This window comes from Ylistrum balloti, unplaced genomic scaffold (genome assembly GCF_031769215.1).
Source record: "Ylistrum balloti isolate Yb309-2 unplaced genomic scaffold, AGI_CSIRO_Ybal_v1 Utg370708, whole genome shotgun sequence".
In the NCBI taxonomy this organism is placed as follows: domain Eukaryota; kingdom Metazoa; phylum Mollusca; class Bivalvia; order Pectinida; family Pectinidae; genus Ylistrum; species Ylistrum balloti.
Window position 1 is genome coordinate 206,883 of NW_026782424.1, and position 21,229 is coordinate 228,111.

Here is a 21,229-nt window from a genome sequence, read left to right on the forward strand (position 1 = left end):
CATTTGATTGGTCAATGTCGCTGTTTAAGAAATTATAGAATAAAAGAGTCCATTATAAGTGAAAAAATACTGCAATCTGTGAGTGAACAATTAGGATTAACATACAGTATTTTTTGTATGTTATCGATTCATAAAACAAGTAAAATAGGAGTGTACACTCAGTTTTTTGAGATATTGGCCATTACTATAAAAAAAATTAACTTCATCCTTATAAAGATGAAAAATAAAATAAACATAAATAGATAAATCTAATATCTGGTGAGAAAAAAAAGTACCCAAGATTTAAGACTTAGTGACAAATTACAAAGGACAGGATTAGAGTTTTGAAATTGTTTATTTTTAAGAATATGACATTAGGTTTGATAAAGGAATCAGCAGCTTGTGGTTGGTTATAGATTTCTTTGCTTTTTCCTCTCCTCTCACTTTCTGTCTCTGTAACTTTCAGACTACCAAGACTCTGTGTTATGCTGCGCTTAACGCCCGCGATCGCCATACCTGCCTGAGGATTTGGGTCCCACAGCTGTTCCATCATGGAACAAGCCTTCAGGTAATATGAGTGGTAGCACCAAGCCACGTAGTGTACACTCATCTGCATCTGGACGAATTGTGACGGAAAACCCGGCTCTGCTTCAGTTGTTACGGGAGCGGACTGGGGATAGTAGTATTGGTACAACCACTAGACCCGCGGCAGGTGGTACCAGGTGTGTAATAACAAACTCAAGTTGCTTGGACAATTCTAGTAACTTACCTGATAACCCAGCTTCTACTAATCCTGTTTCTACGCAACTCGATAGTGCTGTCACTGTGCAGAACAATGGGACCCATGGCAGGGACCCACATGTAGTTGATTCTCATAGAATAGCTGATGGTGACGGAGAGAAAAAATTAAATGAGGTTAACAAAGATGAACTTAAAAGTAGAAATTCTGTAGCTGAGCTTGATGCAACCTGTGATCAACCTGCTGTGACAAGTTTTCCAGAGCTAAATATATCTCTAGTAGAAAACGAAAGTCGGGCTCATGTAATTCCCGAACTGAATCTACAGAAGGAAAAGGAGAGAACATCCGATTCATTGTTGTCACGGGTAGATAGCTCGTTGTTGAACGAGGACTATTCACAAGAACTTGTAACACCTGCACGTATTCGTAGCTCTGTAATAGTGACAGACACCCTGCATGACAAGTGCTTGCATGATGTAGATGTGCATGTTCCCTCTAACCTTAACCCTTCCCCTGCTTCTGTCCAAACGCATAGAGTAGAAAGTGTGAAAGGTACTGAAACATTGCATGCTGTTGAGGTAACCACTGGTGCTGGGTATACAGTCAGATCTGACACAAAAACTAATCTCTTCAATTATATTTCTCCACACAGTCCAGACCACGGGGTCACACCGGGAGGTCATAACCCTGCTTTGACACAGAGGTCAGAGGGTCAAGAACAACCGTCAACCAGAAGATCTGATGTTAAGGACAGCTTAGAGGCATCCCAATATATACAGGACAGTCTTGACATTGAGCAGTCTCAAAACTTAAAAGACAGTTTAGATTCCAACTCCGGGCAGAATTCACCAATCACAGGGCGGAAAACTTACGAAGTAGAATCTCCAAAATCAAACAAAGTACCCAATATAAATTCAGCATCTGTTCATTCTAGACTTAAAGACAACCCAAACGCACAAAGTCTTGTGCGTCCAGACTCGGAACTTTCACGTGGAGTACCTACACCGAAACCTAGCTCTGGGGTACCAGATTCTGCCAAAAGTAGAATTCCCCAGACCACTGCTAGGACTGAAGAACCAACCACCAGACGTAGTACGAGTAGTGTATACGCAGTTGCTAATCCTGCCATTCTCGCTGCACAAGGAGACACCCCACGGGAGGGAACACAAAACGCAAAGTTTACACCTCGTGCAGAGCAAGCAGTTCAACATCGTGAAAACACACGCGGCAGTGCTAAACCACAATCTATAATCGAACAGAAGAAAACTCAGAGTGATAATCCAAAACCGTTTACGAAACGCGAGGATACTGAGCATCGTGTTAAACCTTCCTCTGTGAGTGGACGCGAGGATACTGAGCATAGTGTTAAACCTTCCTCTGTGAGAGGACGCGAGGATACTCATGTTAGTTTAAAACCTGCCTCAGGTAGAGGACGTGAAGATATTACTAATAGTGTTAGGACTCCAGCTAGTGGTCGAAACTCCTCTAAACCCCAGTCAAGGGCACGTGTGGATTCAGTCCACAACAACGCCAAAGTAAACTCAGCCACTTCTGGACGTAAAAGTGGCCGCAGTGTAGTTTCTTTTCATCCAGAACCCCAAAATAAAAGCGATAATAGCGATAGTGACGAGGAACAGACTCGTGCTCAGAGTAACTACTTGAAGGAACGTGTTCCAACACCCCATCCTCGCTCACCTTTAAAGCCTGACCAAGTAACTACCCATCGTGACACTTCTCCTCCAATTAAAGAGTGGGATTCTGACGATCAGTCTGACACCGAGACACCTAAACCGGCTTCAATATTACCACAGCGTCACGAGCACTCCCCATCACCAGTCATTCAGGAACATAAGAGCGCCAACGCTGCAAATACGACGTTACCAACAGTGAAACGTGTGTATGTTGATTCACCAACATTTACCCAAGAAGAGGAAGATCAGTATCGATTTGTGGAAAGTCGTCTGGATGACGGACACGATGATCTAGAGGAAACATTTAGAAAATTGGATATCGACGATAAAAAGAAAAGTGAATTCATGGCAGCGACAACACAAGCTCCACCTGTTCAGGGTGGTCATCCAGGGTATGCAAGAGATACTTATGGAGGAGATGCATATAATAGTCAATACAGCCGCCCCCCTCCAGAGCCCCAATATAGGGAAGATTACAAACCTTATGTAAGGAAAGAGAGTGGAGATCAGAGGGCTCCACAAGGGGGTCAATATAGTAGAAAAGACAGTGATGGTCCTGGGGCTCCAGTATCTGACCAATACAGTCGCAACAATAATCAAGGTCAAAGAGCACAAGGTCATGATCCTCAGTATAGTCAACAGGCCCACAATAGGGGCTACTCTCGGGTTGTACAAGGAGGGGGAGACAACCAGGGTGGCCCTAGGGATCCTCCACCGGTCATGCGCGATGCAAGACAGGAAAACAGATACGAAGACAGAAACAAAGTCATGATCCAGAACAATACAGGTCAAGGTCAAAATGATCGATATGAAGACAGGAACACAGGATATAATCGTTACGAGGACAGAAATGAACAGCCTCAGTATGATGACAGAAATCGAGATGAAAGGTACGATAGTCGTAATAAGTACAATAGTTACAATAATCGTGGTGATAGGGGTCAGGAGGATAGAAATGACCCTCCACAGTACCGTGATAGTCGACAGGAACCTGCTCATTTTGATGATCGTAACAGATACAATGACAGAAACCCATATGATGACCAACAAAACAGGGGCAGAAATGAGCCTGAACAGTACAATGACCGTAACGATAACTACAGACAGCCACGCTCTCTAATACAGAATGGCTACGAACAGGAGGAGGAGGAGGATCAACTGATGAAACAAGAAGCCGAATACCAGGCACACCTTCAGAGGCGACTCAGAACACAGGCTCAGCAAGACGAGGAATTTGTCATACCCAAACTGCCTCTGGAGGACTCGTTAGAAGATCCCTGGCAGAACCCGCCTCCTCCACCACCACAACAGGCTTACCATGAACAAAATGTTCCCTATGGTTATGATGAGAAAGAAACAGAGAGAATGGAACTCGTTAATCCGCCACCTCTGAAATATGACTTTGTAGAAAACAATAAGGTGGATTACGGTAAAGTTCCAGAAAAATCGTATGCTTATTTATTGGAAAGGAAAAAGGAAGGTGAGAGTAAATTAGACTCTGTGTTTGTATCACCAAAACCTCGAATTAAAAAAACAACGCGTAATGTAACCTCTAACAAAGGTCATCCAGATTCCCCGCCGGAGGAGTACATTCCAAGTGAGAATGCATCCATGGCTGAGGCTCTCTGGGCAAAACGCTCCGTAGCTCTTGAAAAAAGGAAAGACGCAAAACAAACCACCAAGTCTAAAACAGCTTCAGGAACAAGTCTTAGGAAAAACAGGGGTCTGCAAAAGTACCCTAGTGAAAATGGACTCATTCGTCAACCTCTATATAGTCAAGGGCAAAACCAAGGGAGACAACCTGCTCATATGTATGGTACTCCCACTAGAAACCACTATTTGGAACCGCTAGATAACAAGCCACCGAGAACGAAGCCTAGTGATCGTATGGAAGGGCATGCTATGCCACCACAAACATTTAAAGCTTTAGACCTAAAGCCTGTCACACAGGAAATAGTGACAGAAGATGGGCAACGAATTAGTGTGGATATAAATCTCAAAGTTCTGAGTCCCCGGGGGGAAGGAGGTGACCCCCGGAGCATTCCACAAGTATCAGCAGAGGTGCTGCATGGTTCTCAAGCTACAGGTGGAGCCCGTCCTGTAGGAACACAGTATTACCCAGGCGCATATGATGGACAGTATCCTGACCAGGAGCAATACAGACAGCAGTATTACCAAGTAAGTCTATGAAAAGATAACTTGTCCTTGTAAAGTTATGTTTTGTTATAAGCCTAGGCAGCCAGTACGTTATAGCTACAACATACGAAGGGTGAGCATATTTCAGAACATTTTTGGTAATTCTACTGAACAGAAAAAAAAGTTAGTGGGCTTATTACTAGACATGGACTTATTGTCTGAGAAACACAGCATGTTTTCTGTTATATTTCAAATCTTAAGGAATCAACTGTGATAACACTTGTAATTAGCATCTATAAGAACGTAATGATTTGGTCCTTGTGTTCTCGAAACTGGGTTACCAGCAAAAATATCCATTGATATTCGAAAACAAAAATAAGATGGATCACTCATTTAACAGTTTGTTAAGAAACAACAGTAATGCCAGTCTCTGAAAGACAGATCTATGATGACCCTTTTGGCCTACAATACTGGAAAAGTTTCTTTATCATCTTCTCCATTGTTTAACAGTCATTTTAGATTCTTCCTTTTATCTGATAAAATGTTAAACTGGAAAAGGATTTGAATCTTCTATTGTTTAGGTCAGAAGGTACTTATGTTTAACAGATTTTATTTTCAAAACATGTTTTTTGAAGTGAACTTGATGAAATTCCAAATGAAAATAAAATCAATATGTTGGTTTATAGAGCTACATGCACACCCTCTGATTGTATAGGAAAGCTTCAACAACATGGCTCTGATAACAAAATGTATTCATCATTCTACGCATTGTCAAGCAAATTATGTTAGTCTTAAACAATTGTGATTTATAGAACTGGCCTTTGGTATCAAGATGTGTTTTGTGGTTGATCTGTCTAGGCAACGAGCTAATCCCATAGATCTCTAACTTCAACACAGACATGCACATAAATAATTGAATGTTAACACTGTCACTGGAACTCTGTCACAGGTGTGAATGATTAAGTGGTTGGATTCTAGGGAACCGAGACTTCAATTCAACAACTGTGTAATTAGTATGTCAATCGTTCATGTGTCCACTATATATTGTTCAAGGTATAGTGATGCCATTGATGGGTACTGTAGTTTTTATTAAAGTTGAAATTCTTATAGATCTATCAATTTATAAGCTCTAAGGCTCTAAACTGTTGCTTTGATAAACAGGTAAATTTTGATAAAAAAAATAGATTCTGAATATTTTTTGTGATACTTCAAGAAATTTTTTGGGAGGTTGTCATGAAAAAAGGTTTGTGAGAAGCGATTTATTAAAAGTATAAGCTGTGCGAGTTATAGAGGGCCAAGACAACAGTATTTGTGTTACCTGGCACTTTGTATAATGTGGTTGTTGATGTTTGGATGTGTCTTGGAGACAGGATTGTCTGTGTATTCACAGTAAATTAATTATTTAGATTTACTTAGAGACTTTAAATAGAAAGTAAACTGACTTTGAAGCACGTAGACTAATAACTTTGACCTTGTCTTCAGTTTAAGTTTACTTTTCGTTTCACTACTTGGGGACTTAAATTCCTAGCTATACATGTATATCATATAGATTGTGTTAGTCTACCTGGATAATGGGTCAGCTTTCAGGTGTATCAACCTCAACTGCAATATATACATTGTAGTAAGCAATAACACTTTGAATTCTGTAGAAAAATTCATCATTTCATATTTTTGGTGACAAACAAAAGGAAAGACAGACAGACTGACAGACAAAGGAAAGACAGAAGACAGAGGGAAGAGCAATCAATAGACAGACAAAAGAAAAAAGTTTCAGAAGTGAAAAATAATTTGGCTTCGAAAAGATGGCAGGTATTTTCAATGTATCGATTGAAGTGAGGCATTTCATTCCCGAACTTTATTAGAAAATTTCTTTACGTTTGAGTTTGTATAAATGTTTGAATTGTCACTACAAATACAGGACCTGTAGTGAATAAAGCTATGTACTGTTTCCATATAATTTTATTGTATAGGTATTCATAACAGTAGCAAACATATCACATGTTTATTCTAAAAGGCTGCTCGTTAGAAATTTTATTCAACTTTCTGAAAAAGTATATACCTGGTGTTATTGACTAGCTTAAATTGAATTTAATGAAGATATTTTTCCTTAATTATGTTATCAGTTTACCAGTAAAACGAATAATTATCATTCTTTTAAAAAGATCTAAAATCAGAAGTTTAAAAGTGGTAAATGTTTTTCAATTCTTGTGATAAGTTGACAAGTCTTGACGACGAACGACATAGCAATGTGTATTAGCTTTTTCTCCCAGGCATGGCTCTGTGTAAGATTAATAGTGTTTGTGTGGGGATTACATTCAAAGGTATTGTCAGGTCTTTAAACGTGAAGTTCAGTATCAACATGAAAATCTATGTTTTATGAATTAGTCACTTACAGCCCTGTTTAAAGCTTGAGTGTCCAGTTTGACGTTATTTGACCATTACCAGTCAAGGTCTAAGAATACACAGGTATAATTCAAACATGTTATACACAGAAATATCACACTCTGTATGTACTTGAGTATTATCAATATATATACTGGGACCAAAAACATTCCAGTCTGTCAAAACAAGACCAAAAACATTTCAGTGTGTCAAACCAAGACCAAAAACACTTCAGTGTGTCAAACCAAGACCAAAAACATTTCAGTGTGTCAAAACAAGACCAAAACATTTCAGTGTGTCAAACCAAGACCAAAAACACTTTAGTGTGTCAAACCAAGACCAAAAACACTTCGAGTGTCAAACCAAGACCAAAACATTTCAGTGTGTCAAACCAAGACCAAAAACACTTCAGTGTGTCAAACCAAGACCAAAAACATTTCAGTGTGTCAAAACAAGACCAAAACATTTCAGTGTGTCAAACCAAGACCAAAAACACTTCAGTGTGTCAAACCAAGACCAAAACATTTCAGTGTGTCAAACCAAGACCAAAAACATTTCAGTGTATCAAACCAAGACCAAAAACACTTCAGTGTGTCAAACCAAGACCAAAAACATTTCAGTTTATCAAAACAAGACCAAAAACACTGCAGTGTGTCAAAACAAGACCAAAAACATTTCAGTGTGTCAAACCAAGACCAAAACACTTCAGTGTGTCAAACCAAGACCAAAAACACTTCAGTGTGTCAAAACAAGACCAAAAACACTGCAGTGTGTCAAACCAAGACCAAAAACATTTCAGTGTGTCAAAACAAGACCAAAACATTTCAGTGTGTCAAACCAAGACCAAAAACACTTCAGTGTGTCAAACCAAGACCAAAAACACTGCAATGTGTCAAAACAAGACCAAAAACACTTCAGTGTGTCAAACCAAGACCAAAAACACTGCAGTGTGTCAAAACAAGACCAAAACATTTCAGTATATCAACACATACCAAGATCAAGAACATACACAGACATAGTCCAAGAACATTTCAGTCTATCCACAAAGAGCTAGACTGCAAACATTTCAGCCTCACGATAACAATTTCAGGTCTATAGAATTCTAGATGGTAGTACACTCTGATGAAATCTTTTTTGGGAACATCAGAGTGACACAGGAACGTATAAAATACTTAGAAATTAAGATGTTGACAATTTAAATACAAAACTTTCAGATAATACAGATTAAAATGTGTTTTAGTTCTATATGCATTGTAGATACATCATGTATTTACATGTTGTAGATACTGATGATTGTTTTCATTGGTGACCAAATCGAAATGAAGGCAATACTGCCTATTTGATATTAAAGCCATTTACAGCTACGCTGGGATAAAATGAATTGATAAACATGTTAATATTTATTATAGTATGGTACCTTTAAAAAGTGAACTGAGTTATCATTGTGTGACCTCAGTAAGATATTGATAAAATAATGTATACTGTACTCATGATATGAAAGAATGTTAAAAGATTTTAAAAAAATCTGTCAGTTTACATTTGTATTATGTGTTGATGAAAAAGACTGACAAAAAGTGATTGAGTATAATGTTGTCCTTACCACTTTATTAGTGTATTTTTTCATCAAGACAGTCGACTGTACAATACTGGATACCAGTATGCATATTCACTAGGGGCTTGTAATTCTAATCTTGGAGTATTGGAGATGAATATTTACATTTTGTTATTCTGCTGTTTAAAAACTCCCCCCAATGTTGATCCTGTCGATTTGAATGTACATTGGCTAGACTCCAAGTTCTGTCACACTGCGGTATATTGGATGTGGTATATTGGTACAGTAAAATGACAGCAGCTTTGTCATCAAGATCTGTGTAAATTAAGCAAACAGACATTTCTTTTAGAATAGTTTTATCATAAATTTCAAAAGGTTTTATATACTGAGTTTCTTTTATTCCATAAAATATTCATATTTGATTTGAAGAAGCAATTTTTTTTATCTGCATATATTAATGTTAAAGCTAGATTTTGGTTGTTGGTGCTAAAGTTTTGGTAATATATACTTAATTGTCTACAGATCTCTGCCAGCTGTGTATACTTATGCATACAAACTTACTACTATTTAATCTTTTTTACAAGAAACAAGAGACGTTTTCATAGTCAACATATATATTTTAATAGATATCTTCACAATCAGTGTCAGCTGTTGAACAAAATAACAAATAGGCTACACTTTTCAATATTTGTAAATTATAAGCCAGAGGTTCAACATTATGTTAAACAGAATCAGATAAATGGCTAAGCAAAAAGCTAATTAAATTTGAAAAATCAACATGTGACCAGTTTTGGGTGCTGTGACCAGGCAACCCAGGTCATGTAGGGTCAACAATTTGCCACTGAATATACATTTAAACGATAATTCTGCTGTTAATAATTATTTTCAAGATATCTTAAGGATGGTTAATGGCATCCTCGATACTCCAGAGGTTACAATCACTTTCTCTCTCTCCACTCCCTGAACCATCCTCGATACTCCAGAGGTTAAGATCACTTTCTCTCTCTCCACTCCCTGAACCATCCTCGATACTCCAGAGGTTACAATCACTTTCTCTCTCTCCACTCCCTGAACCATCCTCGATACTCCAGAGGTTACAATCACTTTCTCTCTCTCCACTCCCTGAACCATCCTCGATACTCCAGAGGTTACAATCACTTTCTCTCTCTCCACTCCCTGAACCATCCTCGATACTCCAGAGGTTACAATCACTTTCTCTCTCTCCACTCCCTGAACCATCCTCGATACTCCAGAGGTTAAGATCACTTTCTCTCTCTCCACTCCCTGAACCATCCTCGATACTCCAGAGGTTACAATCACTTTCTCTCTCCAGCCCTAAAATATCTCATAGCAAAATTGAATGTTCCATATCCGACATTTTTGAAAACCATGAAAGTTAAACCCTGGGAAAAGATAAAAATATAGTATGTTATGAGTTTACAGTATGTAGTGGCCAGATGTGAAGGAAACTTTTTGTATCATTAGTAATGTACAGAAGTATACAAAATATTGTAAATATTCTGACAGTAAGTCCATAACTCTTAATACGCCTACCCATAAATATCGCTGTTCTGTAGAATAACCAAAACATGTTGTTTCATTACCATGTAAGGAGTCCAAACCCTTGACTTTGACAAAATTGTTTTGTGTCGGACTCCTAAATGGGCGTATTTCAGCACGTAACCGTACACTAATCCACTAATTATTGAACACTACGATTTGTAAATTTCTAATCTTCATGTAATTTTAGCTGTTTATCAGAGATCTACTGTTACGCCCCAATAGTGAACACTTGACACTGCCTGAGCAAACCACCTATAGTATTAATATATTCCTATGTATTTCAATAAACACAAGAGCTTTTACAAATTGCTGGATTTTGTACTTACAGTAAAATGTGTCTAAAGAGACTGTTAAAAGGATATACTTCGTGCACTACAGTCATATTTTAAAAAAAATGTTTAGAATGAAATTTTAAGCTGAGAATTCTTTGTACACTTTAGACTATGGTGATCACCTGGTCTGATGCCAAACATGGTGGCCTCTGACCGATTCTAAATTAATACACAGTATAGGTATGGTATGTGATTAAGATAAATATTTATCAGAATTTGATCAATCTTAAGATATTTAATCCTCTCTAGGTGAACAGTGTAGTAAACAGGTCTAACGGTGGATAGATAATCATTCGAAATATAGTACACAGGCTCCTTTGAAACGTTATGCAATTATACTGTATCATTTTGTACCTGTATTTGGTTTAACAACAATCTGGATCTGTTAACCTGCAATTCACATACATACACCTGTTGTTTAAACATGTTTAATCAAACAAAACTATTTCCATATAAGTTATAGCTTTATCAACAGCACTGTACAGTTATCCCTAGGTTAGTAAGTTCAAAGGTCAAGCATTGTATGGTTATCCCTGGGTTAGTTAGTTCAGAGGTCAAGCACTGTATAAATATCACACAAGGTTAGTTAGTTCAGAGGTCAAGCACTGTATAATTATCACAAAAGGTTAGTTAGTTAAGAGGTCAAGCGCTGTATAATTATCCTTAGGTTAATAAGTTCAGAGGTCAAGCACAGTATAGTTATCACAAAAGGTTAGTAAGTTCAGAGGTCAAGCACTGTACATTAATCTTTAGGTTAAAAAAAGGTCATTGGTTATGCACTGTATATCCTTAGGGTGAACCTAAAACTCTTAAAGTAATTGATAAATAGCTCCGTCTTAAACTGAAGTGTTTTTTTAGATGATATTAATTAAATAATCAAATTTTCTACCATGTAGTATAGACTGATGTTGTTATGAGACCAATTTCTGTTGGAATTCTCACTCAATTAACCTTATAGTACAGGTTCATTGCAAACTAGTTTGATGATTGTGTTTCTCTCCTGCCTGTTCTTGATGTTACTGGATAAATGTTTTAGTAAACCGTTTTAATATTACATCACTGAGTTGTAGTGCTAATTTATCTGAGATAAATTCCTATTTATAAATCTATGTAAATTGTTTCCAATATCTGATGTGTAATTTTGAAAAAGAAAAGGAAGATACATGTACTGTAGAGCTTTTAAATATTGTTCTAAGTTACTTAGAATTATAAAGTGGAAATGAATTAATTATCCACCTTTTTATCAAAAGATTTGTTTATCTTCAGCCTCCTCCAGGACCCCCACCTGGCCTCCCTTCTGGACCCCCACCTGGACTTCCACCCCCAGAGCAGTACAATTTTGACTACAGCCAGGCCCCAGACCAAGAAAGCCAGTTACCACCTCAGACAAACCAGAATTATGAGCCCCAGTACCAACCCCAGGGGTCTCCCCCCTACCAACAGAAACCCCAGCAAACACAACAACCTCAACAGGCTTATCAAACACAGCCACCCCCACCTCCGGAGCCTCCTGTCCCACATAACCAGAGTTCTTCTTACCAGCGCTATCCATCCTACGACCAACAGTCACATCCCTTGTACGAACCACAGCAGCAAGGTTATGACAAACAACCATCATATGAGACAGAGTTAAAGAATCGTTCTCCGAACCCATATCCTAAAATTCCACCGATATCCGCAGGGACAGACGACCGTTTCCAGGCCAGTCCTATCCGTGTAGAACTTCAGGGGTACGCAGCAATTCATCAGAAGAATCTACAGAAAGATCCCAATGAACCACCATGGTACCAGGTGTATACACTCAGTGACTACAAAAGACTGAAAAAGGAGTTTGAAGTTAACCGAGCGCCTCTAGGTCCAGACTGGGAAAATGAAACGCTAAAAGAGAAGGTTTGTACATTTAAGAACCTATATTAGCATGTAACTGTCAGTGACAACAGTGGTGATGAAATCGACTGCATGAACAGAAAAAGAAATTGTTTATGATTTCATGTATTATAGAATAATGCTGGCCTTTCTGAAATAGGGAATCTTAGAGATATTTTTCGAAGTGTTCATGATCGAAATAATTCTACAAGAGATGTCGAAGGTCTTTCAATCTTAAGAGCTTGCTGAATGACTTTTTATAGGTTTACTGGTTTTTACTTGTCCTGAAAGATATGTGAGCTTTTGTATTGATTTGGCTACATTTGTCTAGTGCATTGTATTCTGAGACCACCTATATGTAGTGAAAATAAGAAGTCACTGGTAGAATGTCAGCCATATTGTGTTAACGCAGAATAAATACCATCTAAGGGATATATAAAGGGTGGTCGGGTGGTAGAGTGGTAAGACATAGGCCTTTCACCTAGCTGCCCGGGATTCGATTCCTGGAACAGACGTGAAAATATAGAGGTTTATCTGCCTAACCACGTGGGTTTTTCTTGCTTGGGACTTGTGTTTCCTGCCACACTAAGACCCCTCATATACATTCAAGCCTACAAGAACAATTGGTATAAGTTGCTAAACCTTGTTTTTCAATAGTTGTAAAATAAAGAAAGATTATCCTTGATAAATTAATTATTTAATTTAATTTCTTTGTCTTTGTGGGCAGCACGAAAAAAAATTTAAACAGAATGAATATGCACGATTGGTGATGGAGCGGAACCGACAGGAGTTGCTTGATCGTAAACCTGCCCAACGGCGCCAGCCTTCAGTTGATCAACGGGAGGAAAACAAACGGCGTGCAGTAAGTCAGTCTCTGGTGTATAACAGTTACCCAGACACGCCTATGTCTGACGCACAGAGCAAACACATACATCAAGCCCTCAACTCAACCTCTGCCCCTGGGCGTTTGGCCAAGACACGGCCCCGGGGCGAGGCTAATAGACGTAAACTAGTAAGTCAGGTGTGACCTGTCCACTGTTTGAGTTGTGTTGTTGTGATTCTTGGTTAATTAATGAGTTTTTGGATGTTAATGTTCAGCTATGTCTGTTTTCCTAATCAGCTGTTTTGTTTACGACAGAAATATGTCTTGTTGTCCTCAACAGGAGTTTTGTGGTGTTATTAACTTGTTTGCATGTTCATACAGCTCTGGTATATCATAGTTTTGGAATTACTGCATGACAGTTTGTGTGATCAGTTTGAAAGTGTTCACAAAGATCAGGGAATTTATTTTCCAAACCTTACATTTTGGGTGTTTTTATTATCATCGTGTGCTACACTGTTCGCCAATCTGTTCTCATCAAGGATCGCTTAGTTCTGTTTTTTTGGTAAGATTGCATTATTACAGCATGCAAATTTTTCTGGGAAGAAAATATTTTGTGTCAAAACTTTCTTGGAAAAATGGTAAGTTATCTGCAAATTGATTGACATTTCCCTAAAGCACTGGTACTTTAACGAGAACAGGTTGGCGACTAACACAAAATTTCGTGAGTTTTTGATGTCTGATGGTACCTTTTGATTTGTATCTAAGCAAGTTGATAGAGAAATTGTTACCAATCGCTAGTTGTGATATATCTAGCCAAAGTATGAGAGCCTTAACAATTTTTTATCATGATTGTTTTCCTACAAACTTTGAGAAGAAAGTGGTATGTTCAGTTTTATTACTACTATTCAATTGTCAAAAACCTAACAGAAATATTTGAGAAATGATCACATATCGTGCTGTGCTGGTAGCATGTTCCGATAAAAATCAACACAAAATAAAATTATCTTGACCTAAACACAAAATGCTAACATGATCAATTCATTCACTCACTGTCAAAATGTCCTCTCTACTTAGTAATATTTTCTCTTCCTGATAATGACATCCTTGTATGTTGCTTTGGGGAGCTATACAGTCAGATGTACAAACATTTTCTCAAATAACCTGTGATTCAGTTTTCAGTATTGCACAAGCTCAAACCTCAGTCTCAAAGTACCGATCAACTATAACAAAACATCATCTATTGTATCAAAATCATGACTGAGAGCAGGCCATCCTAGGAAATTTAGAGGATATTCTCTGTCAGAAAAGTGTGAACATTTTTTATAGAGCAGGCTAAAACACATGAGACTTCTTTTACTAACTTTCTTCGTTGCTTACTTGACATCATATTAAGTGGCACATTTGATACAAATAAGGAAACACATTAACTACCAGAAGAATATAGCAGCAACTTACACTTTTCAAGTTGAGAGCTATGGTGACTCACTTTTGTTTTTGGGAGACTATCTTCGGCACAATGTTATTGTTGTTGTGTACACAATGTTATTGTTGTTGTGTACACAAATTTAACTGTTGTTGTGTACACAATGTTATTGTTGTTGTGTACACAATGTTATTGTTGTTGTGTACACAATGTTATTGTTGTTGTGTACACAAATTTAACTGTTGTTGTGTACACAATGTTATCGTTGTTGTGTACACAAATTTAACTGTTGTTGTGTTGGTTTGTGTACATGTTTTGGAATGTTACTTTCCAAGGATTTTTCCTTATATCTATTTTTTCAGTTAATTTCAATTAATCATGATCAAGGCACTTTGCTTAATAATAATAATGGTTGTCTTATCATACATAGTTCATCCATTGGAAAGTCTACATACATTTTTTGGTGGTTTGGTAGATTGGTGGAGAGTTGTAATACAGGGACATGTTTGGTGTAATACAGGGACATGTTTGGTGTAATACAGGGACATGTTTGGTGTAATACAGGGACATGTTTGGTGTAATACAGGGACATATTTGGTGTAATACAGGGACATGTTTGGTGTAATACAGGGACATGTTTGGTGTAATACATGGACATGTTTGGTGTAATACATGGACATGTTTGGTGTAATACAGGGATATGTTTGGTGTAATACAAGGACATGTTTGGTGGAGAGTTGTAATACAGGGACATGTTTGGTGTAATACAGGGACATGTTTGGTGTAATACAGGGACATGTTTGGTGTAATACAGGGACATGTTTGGTGTAATACAGGGATATGTTTGGTGGAGAGTTGTAATACAGGGACATGTTTGGTGTAATACAGGGACATGTTTGGTGTAATACAGGGACATGTTTGGTGTAATACAGGGACATGTTTGGTGTAATACAAGGACATGTTTGGTGGAGAGTTGTAATACAGGGACATGTTTGGTGTAATACAGGGACATGTTGGGTGTAATACAGGGACATGTTTGGTGTAATACAGGGACATGTTTGGTGTAATACAGGGACATGTTTGGTGGGACATGTTTTGGTGTAATACAGGGACATGTTAATACAGGGACAGTGTAATACAGGGACATGTTTGGTGTAATACATGTTTGGTGGGATGTAATTTGTTTGGTGTAATACAGGGACATGTTGGGTGTAATACAGGGACATGTTTGGTGTAATACAGGGACATGTTTGGTGTAATACAGGGACATGTTTGGTGTAATACAAGGGACATGTTTGGTGTAATACAAGGACATGTTTGGTGGAGAGTTGTAATACAGGGACATGTTTGGTGTAATACAGGGACATGTTTGGTGTAATACAGGGACATGTTTGGTGTAATACAGGGACATATTTGGTGTAATACAGGGACATGTTTGGTGTAATACAGGGACATGTTGGGTGTAATACAGGGACATGTTTGGTGTAATACAGGGACATGTTTAGGTGGAGAGTGTAATACAGGGATATGTTTTGGTGAGTTGTAATACAGGGACATGTTTGGTGTAATACAGGGACATGTTTGTAATACAGGGACATGTGTAATACAGGGACATGTTTGGTGTAATACAGGGACATGTTTGGTGTAATACAGGGGCATGTTTGGTGTAATACAGGGACATGTTTGGTGTAATACAGGGACATGTTTGGTGTAATACAGGGACATGTTTGGTGTAATACAGGGACATGTTTGGTGTAATACAGGGACATGTTTGGTGTAATACAGGGACATGTTTGGTGTAACACAGGGACATGTTTGGTGTAATACAGGGACATGTTTGGTGTAATACAAGGATATGTTTGGTGTAATACAAGGACATGTTTACAGGGACATAGTGTAATGTAATACAGGGACATGGTGTAATACAGGGACATGTTTGGTGTAATACAGGGACATGTTACAGGGACATGTTGGGTGTAATGGTGTACAGGGACATGTTTGGTGGGACATGTTTTGTAATACAGGGACATGTTTGGTGTAATACAGGGACATGTTTGGTGTAATACAGGGATATGTTTGGTGGATAGATGTTATAAAGGACATGTTTGGGACAGGGAGATGTTGGGTGTAATACAGGGACATGTTTGGGTGGTAATACAGGGACATGTTTGGTGTAATACAGGGACATGTTTGGTGTAATACAGGGACATGTTTGGTGTAATACAGGGACATATTTGGTGTAATACAGGGACATGTTTGGTGTAATACAGGGACATGTTTGGTGTAATACAGGGATATGTTTGGTGGAGAGTTGTAATACAGGGACATGTTTGGTGTAATACAGGGACATGTTGGGTGTAATACAGGGACATGTTTGGTGTAATACAAGGGACATGTTTGGTGTAATACAGGGACATGTTGGAGAGTTGTAATACATACATGTTTGGTGGGACATGTTTGACATGTGGAGGGACATGTTGTAATACAGGGACATGTTTGGTGGAGAGTTGTAATACAGGGACATGTTTGGTGGATAGTTGTAATACAGGGACATGTTTTGTGTAATACAGGGACATGTTTGGTGGATAGTTGTAATACAGGGACATGTTTGGTGTAATACAGGGATATGTTTGGTGGAGAGTTGTAATACAGGGACATGTTTGGTGTAATACAGGGATATGTTTGGTGGAGAGTTGTAATACAGGGACATGTTTGGTGGAGAGTTGTAATACAGGGACATGTTTGGTTGAGGGTTGTAATACAGGGACGTGTTTGGTGTAATACAGGGAGATGTTTGGTGTAATACAGGGACATGTTTGGTGTAATACAGGGACATGTTTGGTGGAGAGTTGTAATACAGGGACATGTTTGGTGGATAGTTGTAATACAGGGACATGTTTTGTGTAATACAGGGACATGTTTGGTGGAGAGTTGTAATACAGGGACATGTTTGGTGTAATACAGGGATATGTTTGGTGGAGAGTTGTAATACAGGGACATGTTTGGTGGAGAGTTGTAATACAGGGACATGTTTGGTGTAATACAGGGACATGTTTGGTGTAATACAGGGACATGTTTGGTGGAGAGTTGTAATACAGGGACATGTTTGGTGGAGAGTTGTAATACAGGGATATGTTTGGTTGAGGGTTGTAATACAGGGATATGTTTGGTTGAAGGTTGAGTTGCTAGATTGATTAACCAATGAGAGTTTTATATGTATGATTCAGGGACAGGTCACACAACAGATAATATTATGTTATTGATATATGCAAATAAAGTTTAATGAATGTATGAAAACTTTTGAGAAATGAAATCTTTCCTTTTGATCACTTACAGTTGTAGAAATATTGAAATGTTTTGAGTAGACATTAACAATTTCAATAATAGGGCCCTTTTAACATTTTCTCTTTAAAAAAATACATGTTTGGAAACCTTTACAGTACATGTAATAAATAGATATTATGCTAGTATATGATATTGTTGTATCAGTTTTGGTTTACATCATCTGTTTATCATAGTATCAGTTATTAGAGGTAGTAGCAGAATTTTGAAATTGTCTTTTCTGCAAAATGTCCAACAAGATACCCAGATCATATTGTGTGAAACATATTTAGTTCCGAAGTTACATAAATAAGAAATTCCTATGCAGTAACTCAGAAAGGTAGTACTTCATGTACTAATATTAGTTTACTTGCATGCAACTGCTCACAAACTCTTTTTATTTTATATTGTCCAAACAGCAAAATTTATTAATTTTTCATGCAGAATTTGTCATTTAAGTATTAAGTGTAATTGATAACCTAGAATCAGTTTTTGTTTTTTTTTATACGTGATTGTAATTAAATTCATTTTTAGAAAGATTGTTATTATAATCTGAAATATTTGACATTTTAAATCTTTTTCTGTAAGACAAATCAGTAAAGTTATAAATAGTTTTTCACTGTTGAAACTTGTAACTTTTTTCCTTTCCATCAACAGGCTCTAGAGTATGCCAAAAATGTTCCGAAACCAGTGGTAAAAGCTAAACCCTCTCAGTACAATTCATATGAAGTCTCGTCTCAATTGTCTCCATTGAATAAGAAAGAAACCCAGTCGCCTGTGAGGACTCAAAAACCAGTCGAAGTTGTGGATCTCAAGAAACTACAGCGACGTCATGAGGAGGAAAAACAAAATGTAGCAATGATTCAACAAAATATTCCACAGAAGGTGTGACACTCGGGAAGATAAAAAATTTCTGTGAAGTATGACTCTTTATTAAGGCATTTTCTGTGATGTAAGCAGTTAGAGTTACAAGTTTCTGTGACGTTGTAACTGTACGTCACCAAGTTCATTTGCTGTACACATTTATTAGATCTACCAGGCATTTGAGAACAATCAGCCCTGTGATTATATATGTCTAATGAATTATCTGTTAAAAAGTGGTGTTTTTTTAATCCTTTATGAATTCGTCCTATTTTTAATAAATAAAATGATGATTTTGAAAGCATCGCAAAAAGGTTGTGTACATAAATATGAAAAGCGCTAAACCTTGTTACCTTGAATATGCGTTACGTATCTGATAGAATTGTCGCATAGCTGGCGCTGATAAAATTTTCTGATAAGTATTCGTACTTATAGCCATAAACACGAAAATGTTCTATGTTTGGTAAGTGTTATTAATCTTAGTCGTGATGTCTTGTTTGTGTAAAAATTATTTTAATTGCATTTTATTTAGTGAAGTGTTATAGTTTACCACGACAGGAATCTGCTTCAGAGCTGACCGTATGTAGTCATTGAAATTGTTAAAGACAATATCGTTTTATGATATTGATTACAGAGCTTGAGTCCACATGTGTTATGTTTTAGAATATCTAGAGCAGTGTTGATTTGGAATTTCTAGATTAACACAATTTAGGGTACATTTATGAGAAGTCAAAATATAGCCCTGAAAATGTCATTTTACAATACTCGGAGTTAAAAAAAATATCTGGAAAGAAACAATTTTGTAAAATAAAAAGATGATTTGTAAATTTGTACCTAAGTATGTGTTCATGCATGCAATCATATAGGTTTCCTTCTAATAAATCAGACATTTCACCATGAAATATTTACAAAGTCATGTTGATATTCTTAAGATCTGTGGTTTTATCTATATTGGTACCAACTTTACCAGTCAGAGATCAGAGTTGTTTAAAATTGTAATGGCTTTTGTGAAAGATCAAAGTTGTGATACTTACAATTAAGTAAACAATTAAGAAACAAACAGTATTCAAATATTAAAACAAAATCTGCTTAAATCAAAATTACTTTGAAATAAATGATTATAAAGCAAGACAATCAATGTTTTTCCAAAATAGTAAGAAATCGAGGAAAAAATAGAAGTGTGCATGTATAATTGAGTTTGTGGGAAACTAACTTGATGAATCAGAAAAGAAATATTTCAAGTGCATCAAACTTCACGAAAATCCAACTTTCGTGGTTGAAATATAGCACGTTTTGATAACTAATTGATTTTCTGTAACTTAATTAAGAGTAAAGAGTTTGTTATAGGATATGTAAGGATCAAACATCAATCAGTTTTCACTGAGACAATAGGTAATAGTTTAATCTGTTATTCAATTATTTTTTATAGATTTATCTTTGTATTAGTTAGTGCCAAATTTATCGTAGTGATGTTCATGAAATATAAATATAGGACCTGCGTGTAAGCCTCATTTAATAATAGTATGACACGGCTATGCAAACTGTTTACTTACAATGAGATATAATTGTGTTACATTTGTTCAGTTGTATTTTCTTTTTTAGAAGATGGCCCCCTAGATGTCATCTCATAAGTCTTTTTTCTGTTCAGTTAGTTTGGTCTCCTGTGTTGTAACATTACATACATAATTTGTAACCAACTTTCATTTTTATATTACAATCATGTTGAAAAGGCCAGACTTCTTAACTTACTATGTAATATATACTGTGACGCACTTGTGATGCAACAGAACTGATATATATAGGTGGATAAAGCAAGTGTGTCTCATCAAGGGAGGTAACTCAACGTAAAACTTTTTTTTTGTTGAAAATTGTACATAAATATATTATTTCTGCATTAATGTCTGTGATACTTAATTGTGTATATGTATATAATTTATAATTTTAATCAGATGCAGGTATATGGTGTATTTCATGTAGAACATATCACATAATCCAATGCACGGGGATATATTTTCAAATGTTTTCAACGGCTTCTGAGTCATAATTCAGGTTGAATTTTCAGCTGTACTTGGGTTTTTTTTCAACCTATGTGTCAGCCACACCTGTCAACCTGAACACCTCAGAGCTGCCATGAACATTGTCAAACTTAAGATTGACACATTTTTCACCTTTTTCAAAACATCTTTGTTATGCTGAATTTTCAGTTTTGCACAGATTCTGTTCATGCAATTGACAACTACTAAATATCCAGCTCTGAAAAAAGAGGGTTTTGGAACCTGAAAAAGAAAGTAAAAACAGGGTCAAGAACACCCTGTGGGCTCATTAAAGTGCCGTTTATTAGTAAATAGATGTAACAGTGTCACAAATATTCATGCTTCCATTTTGATAAATATAAACCTAATGACATATTGTATATGATGAGTGTGAATAAGGTTTCAGTATTTCAAAAATGACATGAATCCCCATCTATACTTGTGTGCTATTATCAAGGTCAGACAAAAAATATTTACAAATATGTGTCGCACACCCATGTGTTAATACAATGTCCAAGACAAAATGTG

General features: G+C 37.0%; 1 protein-coding gene across 1 annotated transcript; it reads left to right on the top strand.

The window, feature by feature from the left end:
* The first annotated feature begins 552 nt into the window (after window positions 1–552).
* On the top strand, window positions 553–20,692 carry LOC132557707 (uncharacterized). Its single transcript, XM_060222227.1, has 4 exons — window positions 553–4,587; window positions 11,641–12,264; window positions 12,968–13,102; window positions 18,465–20,692. Exons 1-4 carry the CDS (start codon window positions 553–555, stop codon window positions 18,696–18,698), a joined length of 5,028 nt encoding a protein of 1,675 aa, XP_060078210.1. The 3' UTR covers window positions 18,699–20,692.
* Window positions 20,693–21,229: the final 537 nt, after the last annotated feature.

Coding starts and splice junctions, on each gene's coding strand:
- LOC132557707 (XM_060222227.1), top strand. CDS start 553: ATGAGTGGTAGCACCAAGCCACGTAGTGTACACTCATCTGCATCTGGA. Junction 4,588..11,640: donor ACAGACAGCAGTATTACCAA/GTAAGTCTATGA, acceptor GTTTATCTTCAG/CCTCCTCCAGGACCCCCACC. Junction 13,103..18,464: donor AGGAAAACAAACGGCGTGCA/GTAAGTCAGTCT, acceptor TTCCATCAACAG/GCTCTAGAGTATGCCAAAAA.